We start from the raw sequence: 20,905 nt of genomic DNA on the forward strand, positions 1-20,905 counted from the left end.
AAAGTAAGCGACTTTCAAGCTGATATCTCAGCAGTCTTGAAACTAACGTTAATCTCTACACTCTCGTGAAGCGCATCTGCGTGCGTGTAATGATTTCTACGGGATTCGTATCGTGACTCGTATAACCCAATTCGTCGACGATATCTCGCGGCCCCGCGAGGTATCATCACCATCGGGTTCAATTACAGGTATGGTCCCATGCGCGCGTACGTTGCATAGCCGGCCACCTGCTGTTGAACGGATAGTTGCGATCTACACGAGTAAATCTCACGCTTCCTCGTTTCCCTTCTTTTTACCCTATTTAAATTCGTATTACGTTATTGTTACATCCTCCTCTTAATTTGATTCTCTTGCGAGCCTAACACGATCGAATTAAGCAATAAGTATAATCATGAGACTCTCAGAAGTCAACTTAAACTACTTCGTGAAATAACAAGTGGAGAAAATTAATATTACGAACTCACAATGGCACACACCTAAGAGTACCTCCGGTTTTAATTCTTCCCTCGTCTTGGGCCAACTCCACTTTTTGTTTTAATTTCAGTGTCAAAGTACATGAATAATTTATAACTTGATTTATAACTTACGAGGAAATATAATCAAGTGGCTCTCTCCGATTTTAATAAGTTTTGAAAATAGAGAAAAATAAGACAAGTATTTCTTCATAAGTACTTTCTCGCATTTATAAAGCACGTTAGAGAGCGAAGTTCTTTTTGAAGAACGTCAATTATTTTTTTTTTTCCAAGCAAATATCGTCTCTAAAAGATAGAAAAAAAATGTTCTAAATAAAACTGGAATGATTTCAAGAGTACTTTATAATAATGATGAAAACTTTCTTTTTCCAATAAAAATATAAAAGAATTTATCATGTTATAGAGTTCTCTCAAAACCGTACAATTGTTATTCAAAATTTTTTTCTAACTTTTATAATTTCGACGACATTTGCTTGGAAAGAAAATAATTAATTTTTTTCAGAGACATTTCATCCTTTCACGTGCGAGAAAGTACTTTTAAAAACATATGTGTTTCTTATTTTTGTTTATATTTTAACATATTCAAAACTTATTAAAATCGGAGAGAAACACTTGATTTATGTAATTTCTTGTAAATTATAAATTGAGTTATAAAACCATTCATGCACTTTGATACTAAAATTAAGACATTTACAAAAAGTGAAGTTGGCTTGAGACCAGTTTGGCTTCCGAGAGGTTCATACATCACTGAAAACGTTTATTTCCTTTTAAGTACTAAGAAAAGTTCAATTTTTTGTTTAAATCGCAATAAATTTTAAGCAAGAGAGAAATTTATATTGAATAAAGTTTTAGAAGATTGAAACTTGCAATTAGTAAAAAATACCGCAATATCTCTAATTAAATAATAATTCTAGACGAACGTGTTCAAATAGCTTTGAAAATTATTTTTTACAAATAAAAGATTGTTTTGTTTAATGGAGTTAAACAGTGCAATATCGTTCCATTAAGGATTTCTATTGAGATACCGAGATGATTAATGTTACCATCGTCAAAATGTCTGTAATTTCCGCGAATGCCACATGATGACGAATCTTCACGTATAGGTTTAAGTGATTAGACAATATTGCCGTATACACCCACGTAAAAAGTGACCTTCAGAAACGTGCCAAGATATTATTCAGACGAACTATCGAGAAGTTCAGCTACTCGAGAAGCGTAACTGGTTTTTAAAAGATTTTACATTCTATAATTGATTCAAGATTTATTCACATAATATTCAACCACTGAAATTGTAATTCAAAGATTAAATTCAACGCAAAAGAAATAGACAATTAAATAGAAAATTGGTTTGATTCGACACTGATTTCTAGTACACGTACATAATAAATTATATCATGTATTTTAAGAGCATCAATTAATTATTAATGCAAGAACAATTTTGCTAAAAATTTCGCTGGATGCAGATCTGAAAATAATTTTGTTGGACCATCAAAATAATTGGTGTAGGACGTTCAAACTGGTTGCTACAACGTCACAATTTTTTGTAGCATTGCTCATCATGCTTGAATGTTCTTCAATTACTTTGATGGTCCAACAAAATTATCTTCAGATCTATATTCAGTTAAATTTTTAGATACTTCAAGAAAATTGTTCTTTCCGCGTGTGTATGTTCTCATTTATTATTAATCGTTATTGAGGCTGGGTCATAATAACCCGAGACGTTCTGCAATTTTGTTGTTGATTTTTCAAGGCTTTATGTTACACTGAAAAAAACATTTTATGTTCAAGTAAATATATATTTATTTTAATATTCTTTTCTTGATTTAAAAAATATTTCTTAATTTTAAAAATACAATTGTTTATCAAATAAATATTTATATTTATTCGTTTAAAATTTTTTATACTAATATTTATTAAAATCAAGAAAATAATTTGTTAAAATATATTTACTTGCACATAGAAAACTTTTCTCAGTGTATAATAAATAAAGGTTTCTCTTATACTTAGTAGTTATTTTCCTAGATTTTAGCCATGTTAAGAGACTACACTGTAAAAAATAAAATGCTAATTTAACACTTTTGTATGTCCCAGAAAATCCACTCTAAATTTTAAGTTAAAATAACTAAAAAGTTAAGTTAAAATAACTCTTATTTGAACTTAATAAGAACTTAAAATAAGAGTTATTTTAACTTAACTTTTGAGTGATTTTAACTTAAAATTTAGAGTGGACTTTCTGAGACATTTTATTTTTTATTGTGTATTATTACATAAAAGCTATTTAGTTTTTATTTCAATAAGCCAATTAGCTTTCTAACATTTTAGCTTCGTAACATTTTAGCGCCACAATGACGCCGGATTAAATGACACTATTCATTTACATATAAATAAGACCAAAAGCACTTTTACCATAAATTCAAACATCAAAAAGATCTAGATAAAAAAATCTACATATTAAGTCAGGAGAACCTACTTAAAAATCTTACGAAACCATTTTCTCAAGGTATCCCGTACAAGGTTAGTCGATACAGTATTCTTGAATGCAACCTTCTAATGTTACCTAATTGCATTGTACTTTAGTCCATGTCACTACTACTTATTCAAATATCCGTTTGACACTGCAGATATCCAACATTTTTCCGACAATTCTAGATTGTAACAACAGCCGTGGAATTATTGCATTAACCACTATTCAAACCACATGTCGTGAGTGCTAGCGATATCTATATGCAAAGTATACAGTGTATTTTGCAGATTTTTTCGTAACAGCGTATCTCGTATACGGTAAATGCTAATTTCGCGTCAATCAACGTAGTACGACGAAGGTGAAGATTGTCATGACAGCTGGTAATTATTTCGCGCAAGGACGCAAAACTTTACCTTCTCGTTCCGAGCGTACAAATTCCGCGGCGTTACGAATTCCAGTCGAAGCGACACCGAGCAACGATCGTCGAGCAACAAAACGTCTCGTCCAAACAGAGGAATCGCGCGCCTCCTTCTCGACGACGAGCGACAGGTGCCGAGATGCACGCGCGAGCGAGAGGATCAGGGCCGCGTGCTGCCGCGGCAGCGGGATCTTAGATAAGCGCGAGATACACGGTCGCGAATCATTTACTCGTCATCCACGCACAGGAACGAGTTTACGTGATGCACGGCGGCCGCGGGACGCTAGGAATCCGAAACTCGCGGAACGCGGAATCCTGCGAGTCAACGGACCGCCTCCCCCTCACCCCCGCTCACCCCCCTGCCATCTCCCGCAATCGCGCGCGCGTTCCATCTTGCTCCTCCGCACGACGGCAGCCACGCGATCGAACAGTTTTTTCGAGCGTCGCGCGAAACAGGTATTCGACGTCGCGCGAGAGACGACGGAGAGCCCAAGGGTTGGAGGGAAAGGGGAAAGGGGACAAACGGGTAGGTAGGTTAGGTGAATGTATCCTCGGCCGCGTACGCATCGGCGAACGTACGTCGTCGTTCGTCACCACGAGTTACGACCGGGCGACGACGAACGAAACACGAAAATGCCAGAGCCGGCAGGTTTCCCGGAAAAGGAAAGGAGGAGCAAGAGGGAAAGCACGAACGAGGCTGCCGAATAAGCAGCGGGAAGGTCGAGTGCGAAGGACGCGGCACAACACACACACACACCGTGTGGGGCCCGGTTGACCGTCGTTGCCGCGGGCAGCGAGTTTCAAACGTCGCCGCTCGCTTCTGCGTGTTTCGCGGAGCAAGCGCGACCGTCGAGCCGTCGACGGCGCCATCGCGAAAGACGAATAGCGGATAGAGCGCGAGGCGCCCGTTCGAAATGCCATCGTTAATTCTCCTCGCTTTTTGTCACAAGAATAGAATGTACGAGACTATACTCACCGTACGGTCCAGCGTGCAGGTCCCCCGCCGTCCCGCCGGGCGCCGGCGATAATCCACGTGATGGATGCAACGAAAGATTCACGCAACGGAGGATCAACACTCGCGGAACACTCGCCCGCAACGCGCGCGCCGCACACACATCCCGCTCGTAACGGCACGCGCGAACCGCATCGCCTGCGATCCTGCACGATGCGACGAACGAGGCGACGAAAAGAGAGAAAATAAGAGAGGCACGTCTCTCGCCGGACGAAAAGCGCGGGGAACGCGTCGACGCGCGCGACACGTTCGCTCACGATCGCCTTCCGTGGCCAGTCGCGGCTCCGCTCCGTCACGAACTCCGGCAGACTCGCTCCGACTCGGCTTCGACAAGTTCGACGGGACTCGCTCCGACTCGTGCGTCTTCGTGCGGCTCCGCCGCTTTCCGTCGCCCACCTACTGCGCTCGTCGCCGTTCGGCGTCTCTCGTGCTTCTCGGTGAAGAGCGCCGAATTCAAAGCACGTATTAAACGAACGTGCTCCATTTGAATTTTACAGAAGGAAAAATGCAACGTTTTATGAATATTTTATTCCGAGACGTTTTCACAATGTAAAAAATGATATGTTTTGATTTAATGTTTTCTATCGTATAGCTCGTCCTCTTTATTATAACAATGTTATTATAACAATGTTATTATAACAATATAAAAACACATGATTTTTTAATATGGAAAAATTGAACATAAAAAAATGATAATAATTTAATATTATATATTTTCTTATAACAATAATTTTTAATAAATTTAAACGAGAGAATATTTATTAATAAATAATTCAGATTAAAAAAAACCTGAGAGAATAACTTTTAACGGAGTATATTGACGATAACTAATGGAGACAACTGAGAAAAATAAAAATATGAAAAATATCACTAGCTTATTATAGAAATATAAAAAATTGAATTGCATATAGATAAAATGTAAATTTTTATTTTTGTGTTTTTGTGCTTTTAATTCAAGTGTATCACATAGTTTTCTTATTTTTATTGTCTCCATTTTCCATGTGAGTGTCCTTCTTTAATTCATAAATCTGTAAAAAGAAAACATAAATATTTTAAATCTAAATATAAATTACAGAAAAATAACAAGTATTCATCCTCTTGCAAATATTTACCTGTATATATGCTTCAGTGAGAGTGATCATTTGGGGCAAAATTTGCGTAACATGCAAATCTTGCAATTCGTACCATTGACCAGTGGCTCTGTGCAAAATGTGGACTCTGTAAGTTCCTTGACCGGGTTCACCATCGTGTACTATATTGGCTACTAAATCATAAGTCGTATATGGATGTTTGGCTTTTACTTCCGGTGTTAAGATATCTCCAAAATCGACATTTCTGCAAATTTATAATTGAAGTTGACAAATTTTTTTATGTATGGTAATATATGAAAAAAATTATCATATGTACTCACTTAACGGGGAAATTCACAATTGTTGGATTTTTTTCGACGAAAAATGTATTTCTTGTGAATCTCTAAAATCAATGAAATATAATTAGATAATGTAAAATATATTAGCATATATAAAATTATTTTGTTGTATAACAAATATAATATCGGCTTACAACTTACTTTTATGTAAAGTATGAGATATGGTGGTAGTTCGGTAATCTCGAATCTTTTCATGAAATTTTCCTTATAAGTTTTATATTCTTTCTCAGTTACGGCATTAAATTTGTTCAGAAGCGTGTACAAATTTACCTGGATAGATAAAAGATGATTTTTAATCTTGTCTCTACATTCCATTTACAAAATTCGTAAATACAATATCAACCTGTGGAATAATATTCTCCGTAAATTGGTCTTTAAATAATGGAGGTGGCGGAAGATCACAAGTGAGATATAAAAATGGACTTTCCGTCACAGTTTCGCCGTACTCCACTGTATTCAACAATTCGCTTCTTTGGCTTTCCTCTAGCTCCAACGGCGGTATTTTCCGCGTATATATCCGCATGTGACCCAAGAATGTTTTATAAATTATACTAGAATCACGCTTCTTTGTGCCATTTAATGCCAGGTGGAGAGCGTTTAAGAACCATGATAAAAAATCCACTGGATCACCTAAACAGTGACTTATTGGTAAGAACTTTAATGATATCGAAAAATAGAAGTTAATGAAATTTTTACACACCTTGTTCCGTAAATTGAAATCTTTTCTTGCTCCACAAAACTACCGCTTGCAGCATTTCATGGGGACTTACATGCGCTTTAAAATTACGTGGATTCCATAATTTACGCATAAGTTCTCCAAATCTTTGTACCAAGAGATACGATGAATCACCAGGTGGTCTCCTTACATGAGAATAGTTTGATTCTCTTAAGAAGAAGTCTCTCAAAGGTGTAACATGTGAAAGCGCCTGTAAAACAAGAAAATCATAATGTACATTAAACATTGATATTAATAACACATTGAATTTATTAAATTAAAAATTACTTGTAAAATGACATTGCAGTAATCATTTGCTTTTATGTTGTTCATTCCCACTATTCCTGGTGAATACATAGAGCCATCAATTGCCCTGGACTGTTTATCGCTCTTGTCTAGTAAAGCTATTTGCATTTTGTCAAAAGTTGGATTTAACACATATTTAATATCATCCAATGACGAATCTGAATATATAAAATAATTTATGTATAAATATATAAAATTTTAATTACTAAACAACAAGGTACAAAACCATAATATAAGTTTACATACCTACTATCTCGTAATTATCTGGTAAACAATAAAATTTGAGGGTGTGTAAATTAAGAAAAACATGATGACTTTCTGCCACGCTGTGTGTGTAAGCAAGAGTATTAGTTCCCCTTCCTTGGAAATATTTGCCGCAAACCAAACAAGCGTATACATTGATCCTAGACAGTGATACGGAGCACAATTTTTCAAAATCAAAATCCAAAAATTGTCGATTAATCGTGTCCAGGTATGGACACAATCGTGGTGCCTCTGCTCTCGTTTTTACATGCTTTCCATCCTCTGCAATAGAAAAAAAATATATATCTGAGATGATATTTTTAGGTTATACTTTAAATCATGTAAAAAGAATGAATATAAAAGGCCATCGATTTTACTTTCTCACATTTCAATTACAGTTCCAACGCCTGTAAATATTAAATGTACTATTATAGAAATTCTTCTGAAGGCAACGAAAATCACGTCAAATGTCACTTAACCTCAAAATTGCGTATAAACAACGCTTTCCTGCGTTTCGTTAAAGCTGAAATATCTAGAATATATTGATTTAAATCGCCAATAATATTACATCATACAAAATTGCATGTACTCACTTTCTGTTTCATTATCCGAGTCGCTCCCGGTATCAATAAATTTGCGTTTCAATGGGTTGCCTCGTCTATCAGACGCCGCCATTTCTGAGATGTAAACTACACATTACATACACACGACGACGATTCACGGATTCACACGTACACACACGTAATTTTTTAAAACCTATTTAAATAAATTTATGCAATCGTATAAGATTAATTCATGGAAAAATCAGTCAATTTAAAGAACAACAATATGACGTCTCTCAATTCTTGAGTTTTGCATTTTTCATCCTTTTAAACAATTCTTTACGCAAGCACGGGATGTGCACTATTCCAATTTCCAATACGCGGGATCAGACGATCAGAGTTGTGCATGTTAGGTTAGTTAGATGCACGTGGTTTCGTTTTTTACGCCTTCTACACTCAAACATTCCGCAAGACAGGGAAAAACGAAGGCTGTATTCGATTTGACGCTTATGGTGCTTGCAAGCATCATTTTTACATTAATATTTGACGAATAGGAAATGCTGATTGAAGCACTGTGAGCGTCAAATGAATGCAGTGGAAATGTAGAACAATATAGAAAGTGTAACTGCACCTGTGTTTATTCGTATGCGTACGACTGAGAGGATAACACGGGGTGAGTAGAGACTTCTTTTGTATACCTGCGCAACGGAATATTTTCGGAAACATTCGGATGCATTTCGCGAATTTTAAACGCAACGAAAGAGAGAGAGAGAGAGAAAGAGACATTAGGACTGCATTTTTGCACACAAGCAAGAAGCAAGGTTCTCTTCCAGCTTTACCAGGCTTTACGCTTGTAGTAGTGTAGTGATGTTTATCGGTTAATCTGATAAAAGGCAAAAAGTTGTGCAGTTACTATCATCATCGTATCTCGAACAGATTGATTTTTTTATTGATATATGTGCATCTTTAAGTCTTAATATAGTCATTTGTAAGTTGTGCATGTAACTTGAATATTATTGAAACAATATTCAAGTAAATCTCTCTTGAGTTCACATCAAACTCTCCAAAAGTAATCATGCCACGTGCAAAGAGAGCCAGAGCGAAAAGCGACGATATACCAAGCGAAAAAAAGCTCAAACGATCGAATTCAAGTACTGTAGATTATATGACACAAATACAAACGACTTTGGGAATTAAGGAAAACACGGATGGAGACACAAAGGAATGTGCATCTGTCGAGCCTGCATCTGTTGTTTCTGATACAAAAGCAAAACGAGTTAAACATACTTTTGCAACATCTGCACCTATCTCTGACAAATTGCTATCAATTGAACAAGAACTTTATACCAAATTGCTGGATGTTACTTTCCCATCATCTATAGAGTATATTTATAATCCCCTTGAATATGCGTCCGAAACACATGCCATGTATGTGCACAAGTATTGTACTGGCGTAAAAAAGATCCTGTTTGTCGGTATGAATCCTGGACCATGGGGTATGTCACAAACTGGGGTACCATTTGGAGAAATTAATATGGTGCGTGATTGGCTCAAAATTTCTGGCCCTGTTGGTAAACCTTTGAAAGAGCATCCAGATCGAAAAGTAGTAGGATTTCAATGTACCCGTAGCGAGGTCAGTGGACAGAGATTGTGGAGCCTTTTCCGAGATCTATGTGGAACTCCTGAGAACTTTTTCCAAAATGCATACATGCACAATTATTGCCCATTTGCATTCATGGACGCCAAAGCTCGGAATATCACCCCAGCAGAAATAAAGGCAATACTTAATTTGTTTTATTCCTTTTTTTCTTATGCTGAACTATCTGTACTTTTCAGGGCGAAGGACAGAGGATCTTACATGAGGCATGCGACAAATCCCTGATTGAAATAATACAACTCCTGAAAGCAGAGATTGTTGTTGGCATTGGTAGATACGCTGAAAAAAGAGCTCAAATTGCAGTTCAGACAGGAGGTCTTTCAGTACAGGTAATATATGCACATCATGTTTTAATACTAATACACAATTTATACATTCTAAAAGCAACTAATAATTCAAGAAAGGTCATTACAAGCAAATTAACAAGAATGACAGCAATTATTTCTTATAAGTAAAGAATTATACAGTAATATATTATGGAAAAGAATTTAATAATTTATTATACCACGATTATGTTATTAGAATTAAAATTATTACTAAAGATCAAGTAAGATAAAAACATGTACTTCAATATGTTAAATCCTTTTTTTAGAAACAAATGCTACTGTCCTCATGAATTTGCTTGTTATTGCTTTTTTTGAATTACTTATTTGTTATTTGTTTTACATTGACAAACTTGGATTTTTATTGTTACATATACTACTTTGTGTAATGGCTCTCTCAGGTGATGGTTATGCGACATCCCAGTCCAAGAGTTACAAATAATCAAAATTGGAATGAAACAGCTAAGCAGCAGCTCATTGAATTGGACTTACTCAAGTACTTTGATAAAGAAAATACTACAGTCTAAACTTTTTTTTTGCACAGGATATAATTGTTTTTAAAGATATAAATTTCAAATTTTTTTTTTATTTTTTTTAAGATGACATTTACATTTTTTATAAAGAACAACTGACGAAAGAGTTAATAATTTTATAGAAAACTACCCTCAGTATTAAGTTTTAAGACTACCTCAAACCCGCTAGTACATAGTGTACAATATTAAATAGTACTTATTATGGATACTTTGGCATGGATGAACGTTGCGTTACAAAAAGCCGAGGAATCTTTGAGAGCCGGTGAAGTCCCGGTTGGTTGTTTATTTATATATAATAATGAGGTTATTGCGACGGGCAATAATACAGTGAATGAAACTTGTAACGCAACTCGCCACGCTGAGATAAATTGCATCGATCAGGTTTTAAAGTTCTGTAAGGAGAAACGCGTAGACTATGAAACGGTGTTTCGTAATCTAGATGTAATTGTCACGGTAGAGCCGTGCATAATGTGTATGTCGGCATTGCTACAACTACAAGTACATAGTATTGTATACGGTTGTGCGAACGATCGATTCGGTGGTTGTGGCAGCGTTCTCGAAGTACAAAAGTTTTACGATCCGAAAATAGTGATACAAGGAAATGTTAAAGGAGAGGAAGCTATGAGATTGCTCCAAGATTTTTATAAAGGTGTCAATCCGAACGCACCTGAATCAAAAGTCAAAAAGGGTCGTAATACTAAAGAAACTTCGTCAACAGAGACCAAATAATCTTTCCTACAGTTTTTTATATTCCTTATTTATATGGGACATTTTTTTGTACATATTCATTTGATAAATTACACCAAAATAAAATGTTTTTAGTAATTATAAAATACACTGCTCTAGCATATTTTATTGCAATAACTCTTTTTATAGTCTCTCCTAAATGTACAATGTACAAATAGAATAGTATATCAATGCTATATAAAATTTAACATTTACGCGTTTTTACTTTACATTTACTTATTAAATGATTTTCATATTTCTACTTGTTTATACATTATATATACAGTTTTACATATACAGTTTACAGTTGAAATAAATATTATATAAGACTTAGGATAAATTTCTAATTTTACCGTAATCATCTGCACCATGTCTTATCCAGTTTGCATTTTCCTTGATACCATCTAATAAGTAATTGATTTCTCAGTGTGTAATTCTTCAGCGTCATGTCTCTCGTCTATAAAAGATACATTCGATTAAAATTGTGACTTAATTATAAGAAAAAATATGACTTACTATCGGCGGTGGGAAAATTCTTTGAAAATCCATCTGATTCTGATGCTCAAGATAACTCTGCGACAAAATAAGTTTCGTTTCCAATGTGAAGCATGGTCGACACAGTTGGCACTCTATGCGAAAGCAATCGTTATCGCATTTCTTGCAAAGCTCCGGCAGCACTACGATATTCTTGTTTGCTACTTCCATTTCTTCCTCCTTTTTATTTCTATAATGTTGATACACCAATAAATTAATTAGCTTTTATATAAATAATTTACTGTATTTTTTTAGGTGGATAGTTACATTTCTAAAAATATCTGTATTTTTAGGAATCTTGATATCCTTTTATGCTATACCTTATTCTCAAGGATTCTCTTCTGATCCTCTTGGCAATACCAACTAACGCTAATGTATTGAATATCACCTGCTCGTAGAGTAACTGATTTGGAGGATAATGCGCGGAGGACAGATTTGGCGACATGTTTGCTTCCATCATGTAGACATTCAGATCCTCGTCGAGGGCCAGATCGAATCTTACAAGCTCGAAGAAATGTCTGCCATTACCAAAACGTTTGGAGACTTCTCTGATCTGTGCCTCCTTCATCAAAGCGACTTCCCGAATAGCATCATATGCCTTGTCCCACATTTCCTCCGGATTTTTTCCTTGCTCTCTAACGTATGCATCGAATGAATCCTTCATCGAGTGCCCGAGTTCAGTATAATATTTCTTCAAGGACGGCACGTTCCAAATCGGCAGATAATCATCGCCAACCACATATTTATCCAGAATCTCTGGGTCGAATGGATAATATTCGATTGGACAGAAGCGGAACAACACGTCGCCTTTATAAACGTACACCCGCAATGGATCCACGGACGTTATAACGGTGTATACGCCAATATCGAATTTATATCCGTCTACGAGGAATGGCCGCTCGATGAACTCTTGGACGAACGTATCAGCGGTAAAATTTGCGTCGTCGCTGCCGCGAATACGGATGCCTCGGTGATCGTTTGACTTCTGCACAAACCGCTTTGCCGGATTTGATCTGGCGTAATCGAGGAAGGCTTGCTGGTCCTCGGGCATCTTGAATGCCGCCGGAATGTACCGGCCGTTGCGCGATGTCGACAGATCCACCTTATTCGTGATGTAGCCACAGCCGGGGAAATGATTGACTCGCTGATGTTGCTGCAATTTCCTTAAGCTCGGGGACAGTACACGAAATGGATAATCATGGGCCCACAACAGATCCCAGTCAGATTGATTATTGCCTTCTTGGAAGCCGAGTCTTTGGAGCACTGCATGTACGTGTTTCAGGTAGCCGGTGTCATTGCCCTTGGTATAGACCCAGTACTTTGGTCGAGCTTCATTTATTATCACCGATCTATCAAACAGATGCCTCAAATGCGTTTGATAACGCATGTATACGAAAAGTATGCCATAGAGAATCAAAGGCCCCATTATAGAAGATAAAATAATCTTCAGTATCGTCTTCACCTTCAGATTCATTATTCGTCTTTTCATGGCACATTGTGTTTTCTGTAATAGCGTTGTATCGATTAGAACTTTCTTAAACTAGTCAAACTTTCTTAAACTAGTCAAAAATAAAATAAGAGCAAAATGGAATTTGGTACTTCATGCTAATAATAATCTAGTCAATAATAAATGTCTATCTTAGAATTAAAAAAAGAATGGATTTTAATCGTTAGTTACTATTCTACAGCATTGACCTATATATATCAGTTCGCCATTATATAGTAATAAAAATAGTTTCTAAATAATCTTTGCACTTCGTACCTTTTTGTCCTGCTCTTTTCCAAGTTTCTTTTCGTCTGACATATTTTGATTTAAGCGGGACTAGAATTAATTCAATCATTCAGTCCGCAACAAGTTTGCTTTCGAACAACGAATGCACATCATGTGAAAGTATGTACCGTTGTAACTTATCCCCGCTTTACCAACCGCCTTCCACGTGGGAGAACCATTGAAAACCGGTTTCTCTTTAAGCGAATACAATACATGACACAAATTAAAATGTTTATCGTAAAAACCATTGTTAGAAATAAACAAGGTCACATTTTATGTTATAATATAATGGTAACGTTATATTTTATAATAAAAATAATTATAAAATACTACACGTTATAATAAAAAAACTGATATAAATTTATTTAATTTTCACATAATTGCATACTGTTTTTAGTTTTTAATTAAAAAAAATGAACTTCCAAGAAATTTATTAATAAAATAAATTAATGTGCTATTTTTTACAAATTTCAAAAGACTTAAATTTGAAAAAAAAAATCAATGAGAAAATCATGATAAAAAAATTACTTTTTACGTAGGGCTCTGTTTTAGAATTTGTAAATTTTAAATCTACATTTAACTTTAAATTTATAAAATTTTCTTGCAAGAGAATTTCTCTTCAACATCCAATAAAGTTTCTCTTTAATAATAATAATTGAATTTTATGCGCGAGAAATTGCAATAAATGCACACGTTCCTCTTATAAAATTAAATTATATATTTATCATGAAATTTAAACACGTTTAAAAAGAAAAAACAATATATTATTCTAATAATAATTTAAATGCGTAAAAATAATTTATACATTTTATACATATTAAATTTTTCGCTTTGCTCATTGCAACGAAGTTTTCTTTTATTTCATCATCACTCACGCTTTAATTTTGCACATATATATACACGTATAACACGTTTATAATTAAATATATAATATATACATAATTGAATAAGTATTAATATATATAATTAATGTTACATATGTATTATGTACATATATACATACATAAATTTATAGATCTTTAACTTTTATATCAATTTTATTAAAAATGAGTGCATAAATATTCTCAGAATATTTACAAATTAAATCTTTCTTGAAAACTTTTCTAGAAATATTAGCTCTTTGAAAATATATACCTGCCACTATTCAATTATATTATCTTTTAAATAAATAAATAAATAAAAATATATATATATATATTTATTTATTTATATATACATACTTACGATAATAAATGCTGCTTGACGCTTGCTGCGTGCAGTCTGCATTAGGCTTATGTGTGACTTTCGAGAGATACGATTATCGATTTAACTATACTTTTTCAGATGGATTTTTTAACAAAAAACTTATTTAGAACGCATGCAATTTTCTACTTTTCTTTCATGTTCACTTACTCTAATAATACACTAAATACATTTTATAAAATACCATATAACTGTTCAATCTAATAAATTTTTTACTTGACGTAAAATAATGAACAATAAAATGTTATATGACATTTATAATCTATTTTGTATATTATTAGTGTAAATGCAAGTAAAAAAAGAAGTAGAAAAGTTATTTGCGTTCTAAATAAGCGCCTTTTGTACGATACGCAGTCACGTGATCGAGCTTATGGTAGAGATCGATTCTTCCATTTCTCGTTCATTTCCTGTTCGTTCGTCCGTGCATTTGTTGCAGGAGAAACGTAATTACACGTGCAAACATGGGTTTCCAAAATATTTGGTACTCGCATCCACGAAAATACGGTCAAGGATCTAGATCCTGGTTAGTACAATGCTTTTCTCGTTTTTGTTAGCTCTTATTAGCAATTATTTCTACTTAATACGTAAAACAAAATGATCGACATAGAACTATCGCATGGCGTCACAAACATTGCCGCACATTAGTTACTAAACTCAATTTAAAGCGAAAAGTTTGATGAGATAATTAAAATTCGAAATAATTGTAATATACATTTATTACCATTAATTATTTTTACCGTCTATGTAAACATTTATATAACACGAGCGTTCTAACCTCAAAAGTACACGTGAGTGGATTGTCCATTTTTGGTGGCATCTATGGCTAATCTGAAATTGTTTCTTTTCTTGTTCTCTTCAAAGTGTTTTATATACAGAAATTAAAATAATAACGAATAGATCTGTTAATTTTAAATTGCCAATACGTTTTATTATTTTTTTATTGCTGCATTCAACTGCACTAGATTACATTACAATTTTCTTTTTCGCTTTTACTAAATTTCAAACATAACACTATTTCACTTTAAGTACAAAAGGGTACACTAATTCAGCTATAAAAAAACAGGTCTATTGTTATATTGTTATATTTTGCAATCTGAATGAAATCAATTTTGTTGCAGTCGTGCCTGTGCAAACAGACATGGGCTTATTCGCAAATATGGCCTGAACATTTGTAGACAGTGCTTCAGAGAATATGCAGCTGATATTGGTTTCAAGAAGGTAAAAATCTATCCATGTATCTGATTACAAAATATATGTAAAGATTTAATGCAGTTAAATATGTCTTCTTTGTTTTACAGCTGGATTAAATATAACTTAGGAATAATTCAAGTAATTCATCGATGAATCACTATGGATTTCTACAGCAACAACTTGAGATTAAATTGATATCTGAAGAATCGAAGTTGTAACATCTGGCATTCACTATGTGACATTCTTGAAATGAATATATTTATATCTGTGTAATCCATCATTTTCTTTTATATAAATTCTTTTTACACCCCCCCCCCTCCTCCAACAAATAGTGTTTTGTTTTTAATCTTACTGGAGATACATGAAAATACAATTAAAACTTTATTAATCTACAAAACATTGGAATCACTATCAAAAAGCATAAGATACTGTTACTATTGAGCATAAGTAAGATATCGATTTAAGAGTTCATGGTTTTTGTAGTAATATATGTGAAATTTTTAAAAGAAACATTTATTTGGAGTTTCTATCATTTTTTAGATTTCGATTTTCAAATTTGGATATTCTATCTAAAGCTTATTTTACACGTTATATTTTAACGTCTCATTTGAATTTAGAATAGAGATTTATTTGCTTTATGTATATAATATAAATTTGTGAATTTACATAAATATAAGTAAAAATAACATACAAAAATTGTGAATAAAATTATCTAAAATCTAGTAAATATTAAAATTTTTTGGAGCTGCATTATATTTTCCACTCTTGAAATACACATTTACTAATTTAATATAAATATATTAATCCTTTTCAAAGTTAACTTCTAATTTAATCTCAACATAACTTTTAGCTGAGTTTTTGTTCATGTGTAACTTAACTAAATTTTATAAGCCATTAACTTTATTCAGTTTTTAAAAAAGTATTAACCTAATCTTGCAAAAGCCTTGTTAATGACAAATTTAAATAAAAAAAGCATAAAAAAGAAGTTCATGTGCCATAAAAAGAGAAAAAAAATGTTGGCACTGCCAATTTGGCAGCACTGCGGCAATGGGGAGGGCAGTTGGGCAGTTCATGTAGGGGTTACGTTCACTACGGCGAGATCGTGCGCGTCTGTCGTCTTGGTCGTCTGTCGTATCCCTCGCGTTCGGAGGTGCTCGAAGGTAATTCGCGACGACACATGGAGAGAACGATGTCGGAGCAGACGGCTTCGCAGACGCAAACTGAAACAATCTCCGAGGCGGACGTCACTGACTCCGGATCGCAGGTATGCATCATCGCATCGTCATGGGGGCCCCCTTCTGAGACGTCACGACATGTCACGAAGCGTTTTCGGCGTCTCGACGCGATAAGAACGGTTTACCGTGGGTTGAGTGGTGCATGTTGTGTATATGATGTTATTCTTATCAATTTTCGCAGTCTGACAGCCTGACATTGCGACTCGTGTCGCCAAAATCTTCAAACAATCGCAAAAACGCCGTGTCATATTGATAGTCGCGACGAGGTTACGCGTTCTGTTATGTGCCGCTTATGATTTAAAGACTTTCGATATTCTTTAAAACGTCTTTTTCACTCCGTCAAATTGTTCCTTTAACAAACAGCGTCTGATATAATATCCTGTTAAACTTTTATTTTACAATCTACGTTGCAATCTTTTACGTTTTAAAACGAAAAACGCAGGTGCCAACGCCTATTATCGTACGTTTAAATTGTGTTTTTTATCTACGTTTGTATTTTTGCTAGTGATTCTACATTTCAAAATCTTTGGCTATTATTTAATAAAGTTTTCAACAAATAAAGATCTGCTCTGGAGCTCAAGTTTTTTTCTGTAGTGAACAAACTTGGACATCACTAGCCAAGTGTTTCGTCTCCTAAATAAAATTTAATCGGGAGGCTAGTATCTCTGGTTAGTTTACGCTTTAACTAAATACAACATTTTTGGCACATAACCGTTTCCAGCCTCGTTTTGAAGAATTTTAACGCGATGCGTGGAATACTTGCGATCTGCGTGCGAAACCGTGCGACGAGCGAGAGATTTTTCTCGAGTGCGCGCAGGCTGAGGAGTTGCAGACGTAAATTTTGCACAGCCATCGAGAACGATCGTTCGCCGTTGAACGGGATACGAGTTCTGGACCTGACGCGGATCGTGGCCGGTCCCTACTGCACCATGATCCTGGGCGATCTCGGTGCGGAAATCTTGAAGATCGAACGGCCCGATGGCGGCGACGAGGCGCGCAAATGGGGCCCGCCGTTCTTTCAAGGAACACAGGATTCGACTTACTTCATGAGCGTGAACCGAAACAAGAAGAGTGTCTGCGTCGACTTGAAGAAGGGCAAGGATGTCATTTACGAGTTGGCGCGGACGTGCGACGTTCTAGTGGAGAATTATGTACCAGGCAAGCTGAACAGTTTTGGATTAGGATATGAAGATGTGGCCAGGGTGGCGCCGCGTCTCATATATTGCTCGTTGACCGGTTACGGATCCCATGGACCATACGCAAGCAGACCCGGTTACGACGTCATCGCCGCTTCCTTGGGTGGACTTTTACACATTACCGGACCCAAAGACGGACCGCCGTGCAAGGTCGGCGTAGCGATGACTGATATGGCAACAGGTCTGTACGCTCATGGTGCGATCATGGCAGCTTTGCTGCAAAGGTCGAAAACCAATAAAGGCCAATGGATACAATGTAATCTCCTGTCGACTCAAATTGCATGCCTGATAAACATTGCCTCAAATTACTTAAATGGAAATAAGGAGGCGACGAGATGGGGATCTGAGCACGAGAGCATTGTTCCTTACGAAGCCTTTCCCACGAAAGATGGATACATGACGATCGGAGTAGGAAGCGACCTACAATTTCTGGAATTAGTCAAAAGATTACAAATGCCAGAACTCGCCACTGATGACAAGTTCAAGACTAACATAGCCAGAGTTACAAATCGAACGGAGCTACTTAAAATTCTTAGAGATACATTTAAAGAGAAAACAAACCAGGAATGGTCTGCAATATTGGAAGGAGCTTCGTTTCCTTACGGTGCAATAAATAATATAAGAGAGGTGAATTAATCTGAACTGATCTCAATGCAATATTTATGATGTAATAAATTTCATTTTGAAACTTAACGTAAACTTCCAGGTATTTGATGATCCCCATGTAAAAGATATAAAGTTGGTTCAAGAAGTAGATCATCCAGTTACAGGCAAAGTAAAACTTGTTGGGCCACCTGTAACATATAGCTATGCTACCAATGTAGTGAGGTCACCACCACCAACATTGGGACAGCATACATCAGAAGTTTTAAGAAATATATTGAATTATTCTGATGATAAAATAGAAAATTTAATAGCACAGAAAATTGTGCGATAATTAATGAATCCCTTTATATATATATTTTTTTTTAATACACTAGTCAGATAACAAATCTCATTTTTATAATAAAACAAAGTTTTTAAGAAGTAGTTTTAATAACAATGACGAAAGCATTTATAAGATTATTGTATTAATATATATATATATATATATCATATTCAAATGCAATTACATAAAATGTATTTTATTGTATTGCATATATTATAAAATTTGTATTTTATCAATTTATATATATTTATATATATTGTATTATGATATATTTTAAGATATACATATATTATTTTATAATAAACTAATAAATAAAAACTTGTAAATTTTGTTGTATTTTAAAACTTGCATTTTTTTATTTTTTACACATTTAATAAATTTTTATTATGCTTATTGTAACAGATATCTTCTATAATGATTACTTATAAATTAAAATGGGATTAATGATTAACATTATGTTATTAATATTTTTGTGTTTTTTTAAATAGGATGTACCTACTGTACGATTACGTTTACGAAAACCAAAATCGAATAAAAAGGTTCAGTGGACTCAAACGACTGTAGACAATGAAAATTTAAATAGAAAGAAATCAAAATGTAGGTATTTATTATTTGCAATAATTTTTCAAGATTATTTAAAAGAACAAATCAATTGTCTAAATATATGATTTTTCATTTACAGGTTGTTGTATTTATGAGAAACCAAAAACTTTTGGTGAAAGTAGTTCTGAAGATAGCGACGATGAATGTGAACATTGTCATGGAGATAAAGATGCTCATAAGAAAGCTTTACCTAAAGCTGATGACCCTGCGCGAGAAGGAATGTCATCGCACCCTGGTAAACTTTTCATAGTAAATTAAGTATGCAAATTTGTATTTATTAATACATATATCCTTGTCTCATATTATATTTTCTTTTTGCAGAACCGATTGCAACAGGTTCAACATAAGTGTATTTTTATGCTTATTGACAATTTTTCCCTAAATGGAAAACAAATTCCTTTATGCTATTTCTCAAGTCAGTGTGTCGTACAGAAAAAGATGATGGATCGTAGGTAAGTAATAGTATATATAATACACAATAATCGAAAAATAAAATAAATTTTATACATGGATATCATCTTACGTTATCATTTTAGGTACACAAACTTTAACCATGATTTTGCACTAGTACATGTATTTATATTACAGTGCTTTAACAGTATCGCGCAGATTACAAAATGTTGTTCAAATTGTTAATTGCTATACAGGTCATAAGAATAGTAAATTATCCAACATTCTTTGAAAAGTAACTTTATCATTCCTTATACGTTTACCTTCGAATTAATATTATTTTCTTTATATGTACTATTTGTACTTTATATGTAGTATTTTTTGTTATTTACTATTTAGTATTTAATATATAGAATTAAATTTAAATTTTATGTGTTAGGAAAATATATGTTGTTACTTTGTGACTTGTATTAATAATTGAATAATAGTATTGATACAGTTTATTATTACCAGACCAAGTTTAGAATCACTTTCTAATACGCAGGAATATTAGGAATATGTCAAAATTTCTTTTTGTTTGAGAGATTTATTACATTTAATCTCATACGATTGCTGTATAATACAAGCTCAAAAAAAAATGAAATAATGTATTACAAGTTAGGACATGTATTGTCCTAATGATAATTAGTTATATACGACGAAAAAAAGATAAAAGATACAAAATAGTGCACATTTACATTTATTCCTTGTTTCCTTTATCTAATATAAGTAGGTAAATGAAATTTGTAAATATTTCAAATATACATAAAAACAGAACGAAATAAAAAGATTTGATATTAGATCATATTCATGATAAGAATTGTGAATCAAAAAGAAACTTAATATTCATTGCACACTTTCATTGAGTTTCAATTTTTAATTAAAAAAAAAAAAAAAAAAAAAAACTTTAAAACTTGTTCCATATATATAGGCTT

The 20,905-nt window shown here is 34.2% G+C and overlaps 7 protein-coding genes across 8 annotated transcripts in view; 4 read left to right on the forward strand and 3 right to left on the reverse strand.

Annotated features, from left to right (window-relative positions):
- Positions 1–4,667, reverse strand: part of LOC105203629 (rap guanine nucleotide exchange factor 2) — a 140,179-nt gene extending 135,512 nt beyond the window's left edge. Inside the window, exon 1 of the mRNA XM_039456586.1 lies at positions 4,332–4,667. The gene's annotated coding sequence lies outside the window, so the exon portion shown is untranslated. The remainder of the gene's footprint in view (positions 1–4,331) is intronic.
- A 601-nt stretch (positions 4,668–5,268) lies between these two features.
- On the reverse strand, positions 5,269–8,011 carry LOC105203628 (U4/U6.U5 tri-snRNP-associated protein 2). Its single transcript, XM_011172476.3, has 9 exons — positions 7,654–8,011; positions 7,064–7,342; positions 6,800–6,975; positions 6,497–6,722; positions 6,140–6,426; positions 5,938–6,066; positions 5,779–5,840; positions 5,480–5,702; positions 5,269–5,395 (listed from the first exon to the last, which is right to left on the reverse strand). Exons 1-9 carry the CDS (start codon positions 7,733–7,735, stop codon positions 5,330–5,332), a joined length of 1,530 nt encoding a protein of 509 aa, XP_011170778.1. The 5' UTR covers positions 7,736–8,011; the 3' UTR covers positions 5,269–5,329.
- Positions 8,012–8,044: 33 nt separating this feature from the next.
- Positions 8,045–10,950, forward strand: LOC105203627 (tRNA-specific adenosine deaminase 2). 2 transcript variants are annotated; one of them, XM_011172474.3, is made up of 3 exons: positions 8,045–9,379; positions 9,439–9,588; positions 9,984–10,459. In XM_011172474.3, the coding sequence occupies exons 1-3, from the start codon at positions 8,678–8,680 to the stop codon at positions 10,107–10,109; spliced, it is 978 nt and encodes a 325-aa protein (XP_011170776.1). In that variant the 5' UTR covers positions 8,045–8,677; the 3' UTR covers positions 10,110–10,459. The 2 variants fall into 2 exon arrangements, with proteins under 2 accessions (XP_011170776.1, XP_011170777.1); XM_011172475.3 differs by having other exon boundaries at positions 8,056–8,275; positions 9,984–10,950.
- Positions 10,951–11,056: 106 nt separating this feature from the next.
- On the reverse strand, positions 11,057–14,472 carry LOC105203630 (probable tubulin polyglutamylase ttll-15). Its single transcript, XM_026134172.2, has 5 exons — positions 14,371–14,472; positions 13,138–13,340; positions 11,696–12,879; positions 11,358–11,565; positions 11,057–11,298 (listed from the first exon to the last, which is right to left on the reverse strand). The coding sequence occupies exons 2-5, from the start codon at positions 13,177–13,179 to the stop codon at positions 11,200–11,202; spliced, it is 1,533 nt and encodes a 510-aa protein (XP_025989957.1). The 5' UTR covers positions 13,180–13,340; positions 14,371–14,472; the 3' UTR covers positions 11,057–11,199.
- A 282-nt stretch (positions 14,473–14,754) lies between these two features.
- LOC105203632 (40S ribosomal protein S29) lies at positions 14,755–15,859 on the forward strand. Its single transcript, XM_026134171.2, has 3 exons — positions 14,755–14,911; positions 15,507–15,606; positions 15,687–15,859. The coding sequence occupies exons 1-3, from the start codon at positions 14,850–14,852 to the stop codon at positions 15,693–15,695; spliced, it is 171 nt and encodes a 56-aa protein (XP_025989956.1). The 5' UTR covers positions 14,755–14,849; the 3' UTR covers positions 15,696–15,859.
- Positions 15,860–16,608: 749 nt separating this feature from the next.
- LOC105203634 (E3 ubiquitin-protein ligase PPP1R11) lies at positions 16,609–20,875 on the forward strand. The gene is made up of 5 exons (XM_039456708.1): positions 16,609–16,843; positions 19,427–19,535; positions 19,621–19,776; positions 19,863–19,993; positions 20,078–20,875. Exons 1-4 carry the CDS (start codon positions 16,757–16,759, stop codon positions 19,886–19,888), a joined length of 378 nt encoding a protein of 125 aa, XP_039312642.1. The 5' UTR covers positions 16,609–16,756; the 3' UTR covers positions 19,889–19,993; positions 20,078–20,875.
- Positions 16,850–18,957, forward strand: LOC105203633 (succinate--hydroxymethylglutarate CoA-transferase). Its single transcript, XM_011172481.3, has 2 exons — positions 16,850–18,637; positions 18,717–18,957. Exons 1-2 carry the CDS (start codon positions 17,561–17,563, stop codon positions 18,945–18,947), a joined length of 1,308 nt encoding a protein of 435 aa, XP_011170783.1. The 5' UTR covers positions 16,850–17,560; the 3' UTR covers positions 18,948–18,957.
- Positions 20,876–20,905: the final 30 nt, after the last annotated feature.

The sequence above is a fragment of the Solenopsis invicta genome, chromosome 1, assembly GCF_016802725.1.
Source record: "Solenopsis invicta isolate M01_SB chromosome 1, UNIL_Sinv_3.0, whole genome shotgun sequence".
NCBI lineage: Eukaryota > Metazoa > Arthropoda > Insecta > Hymenoptera > Formicidae > Solenopsis > Solenopsis invicta.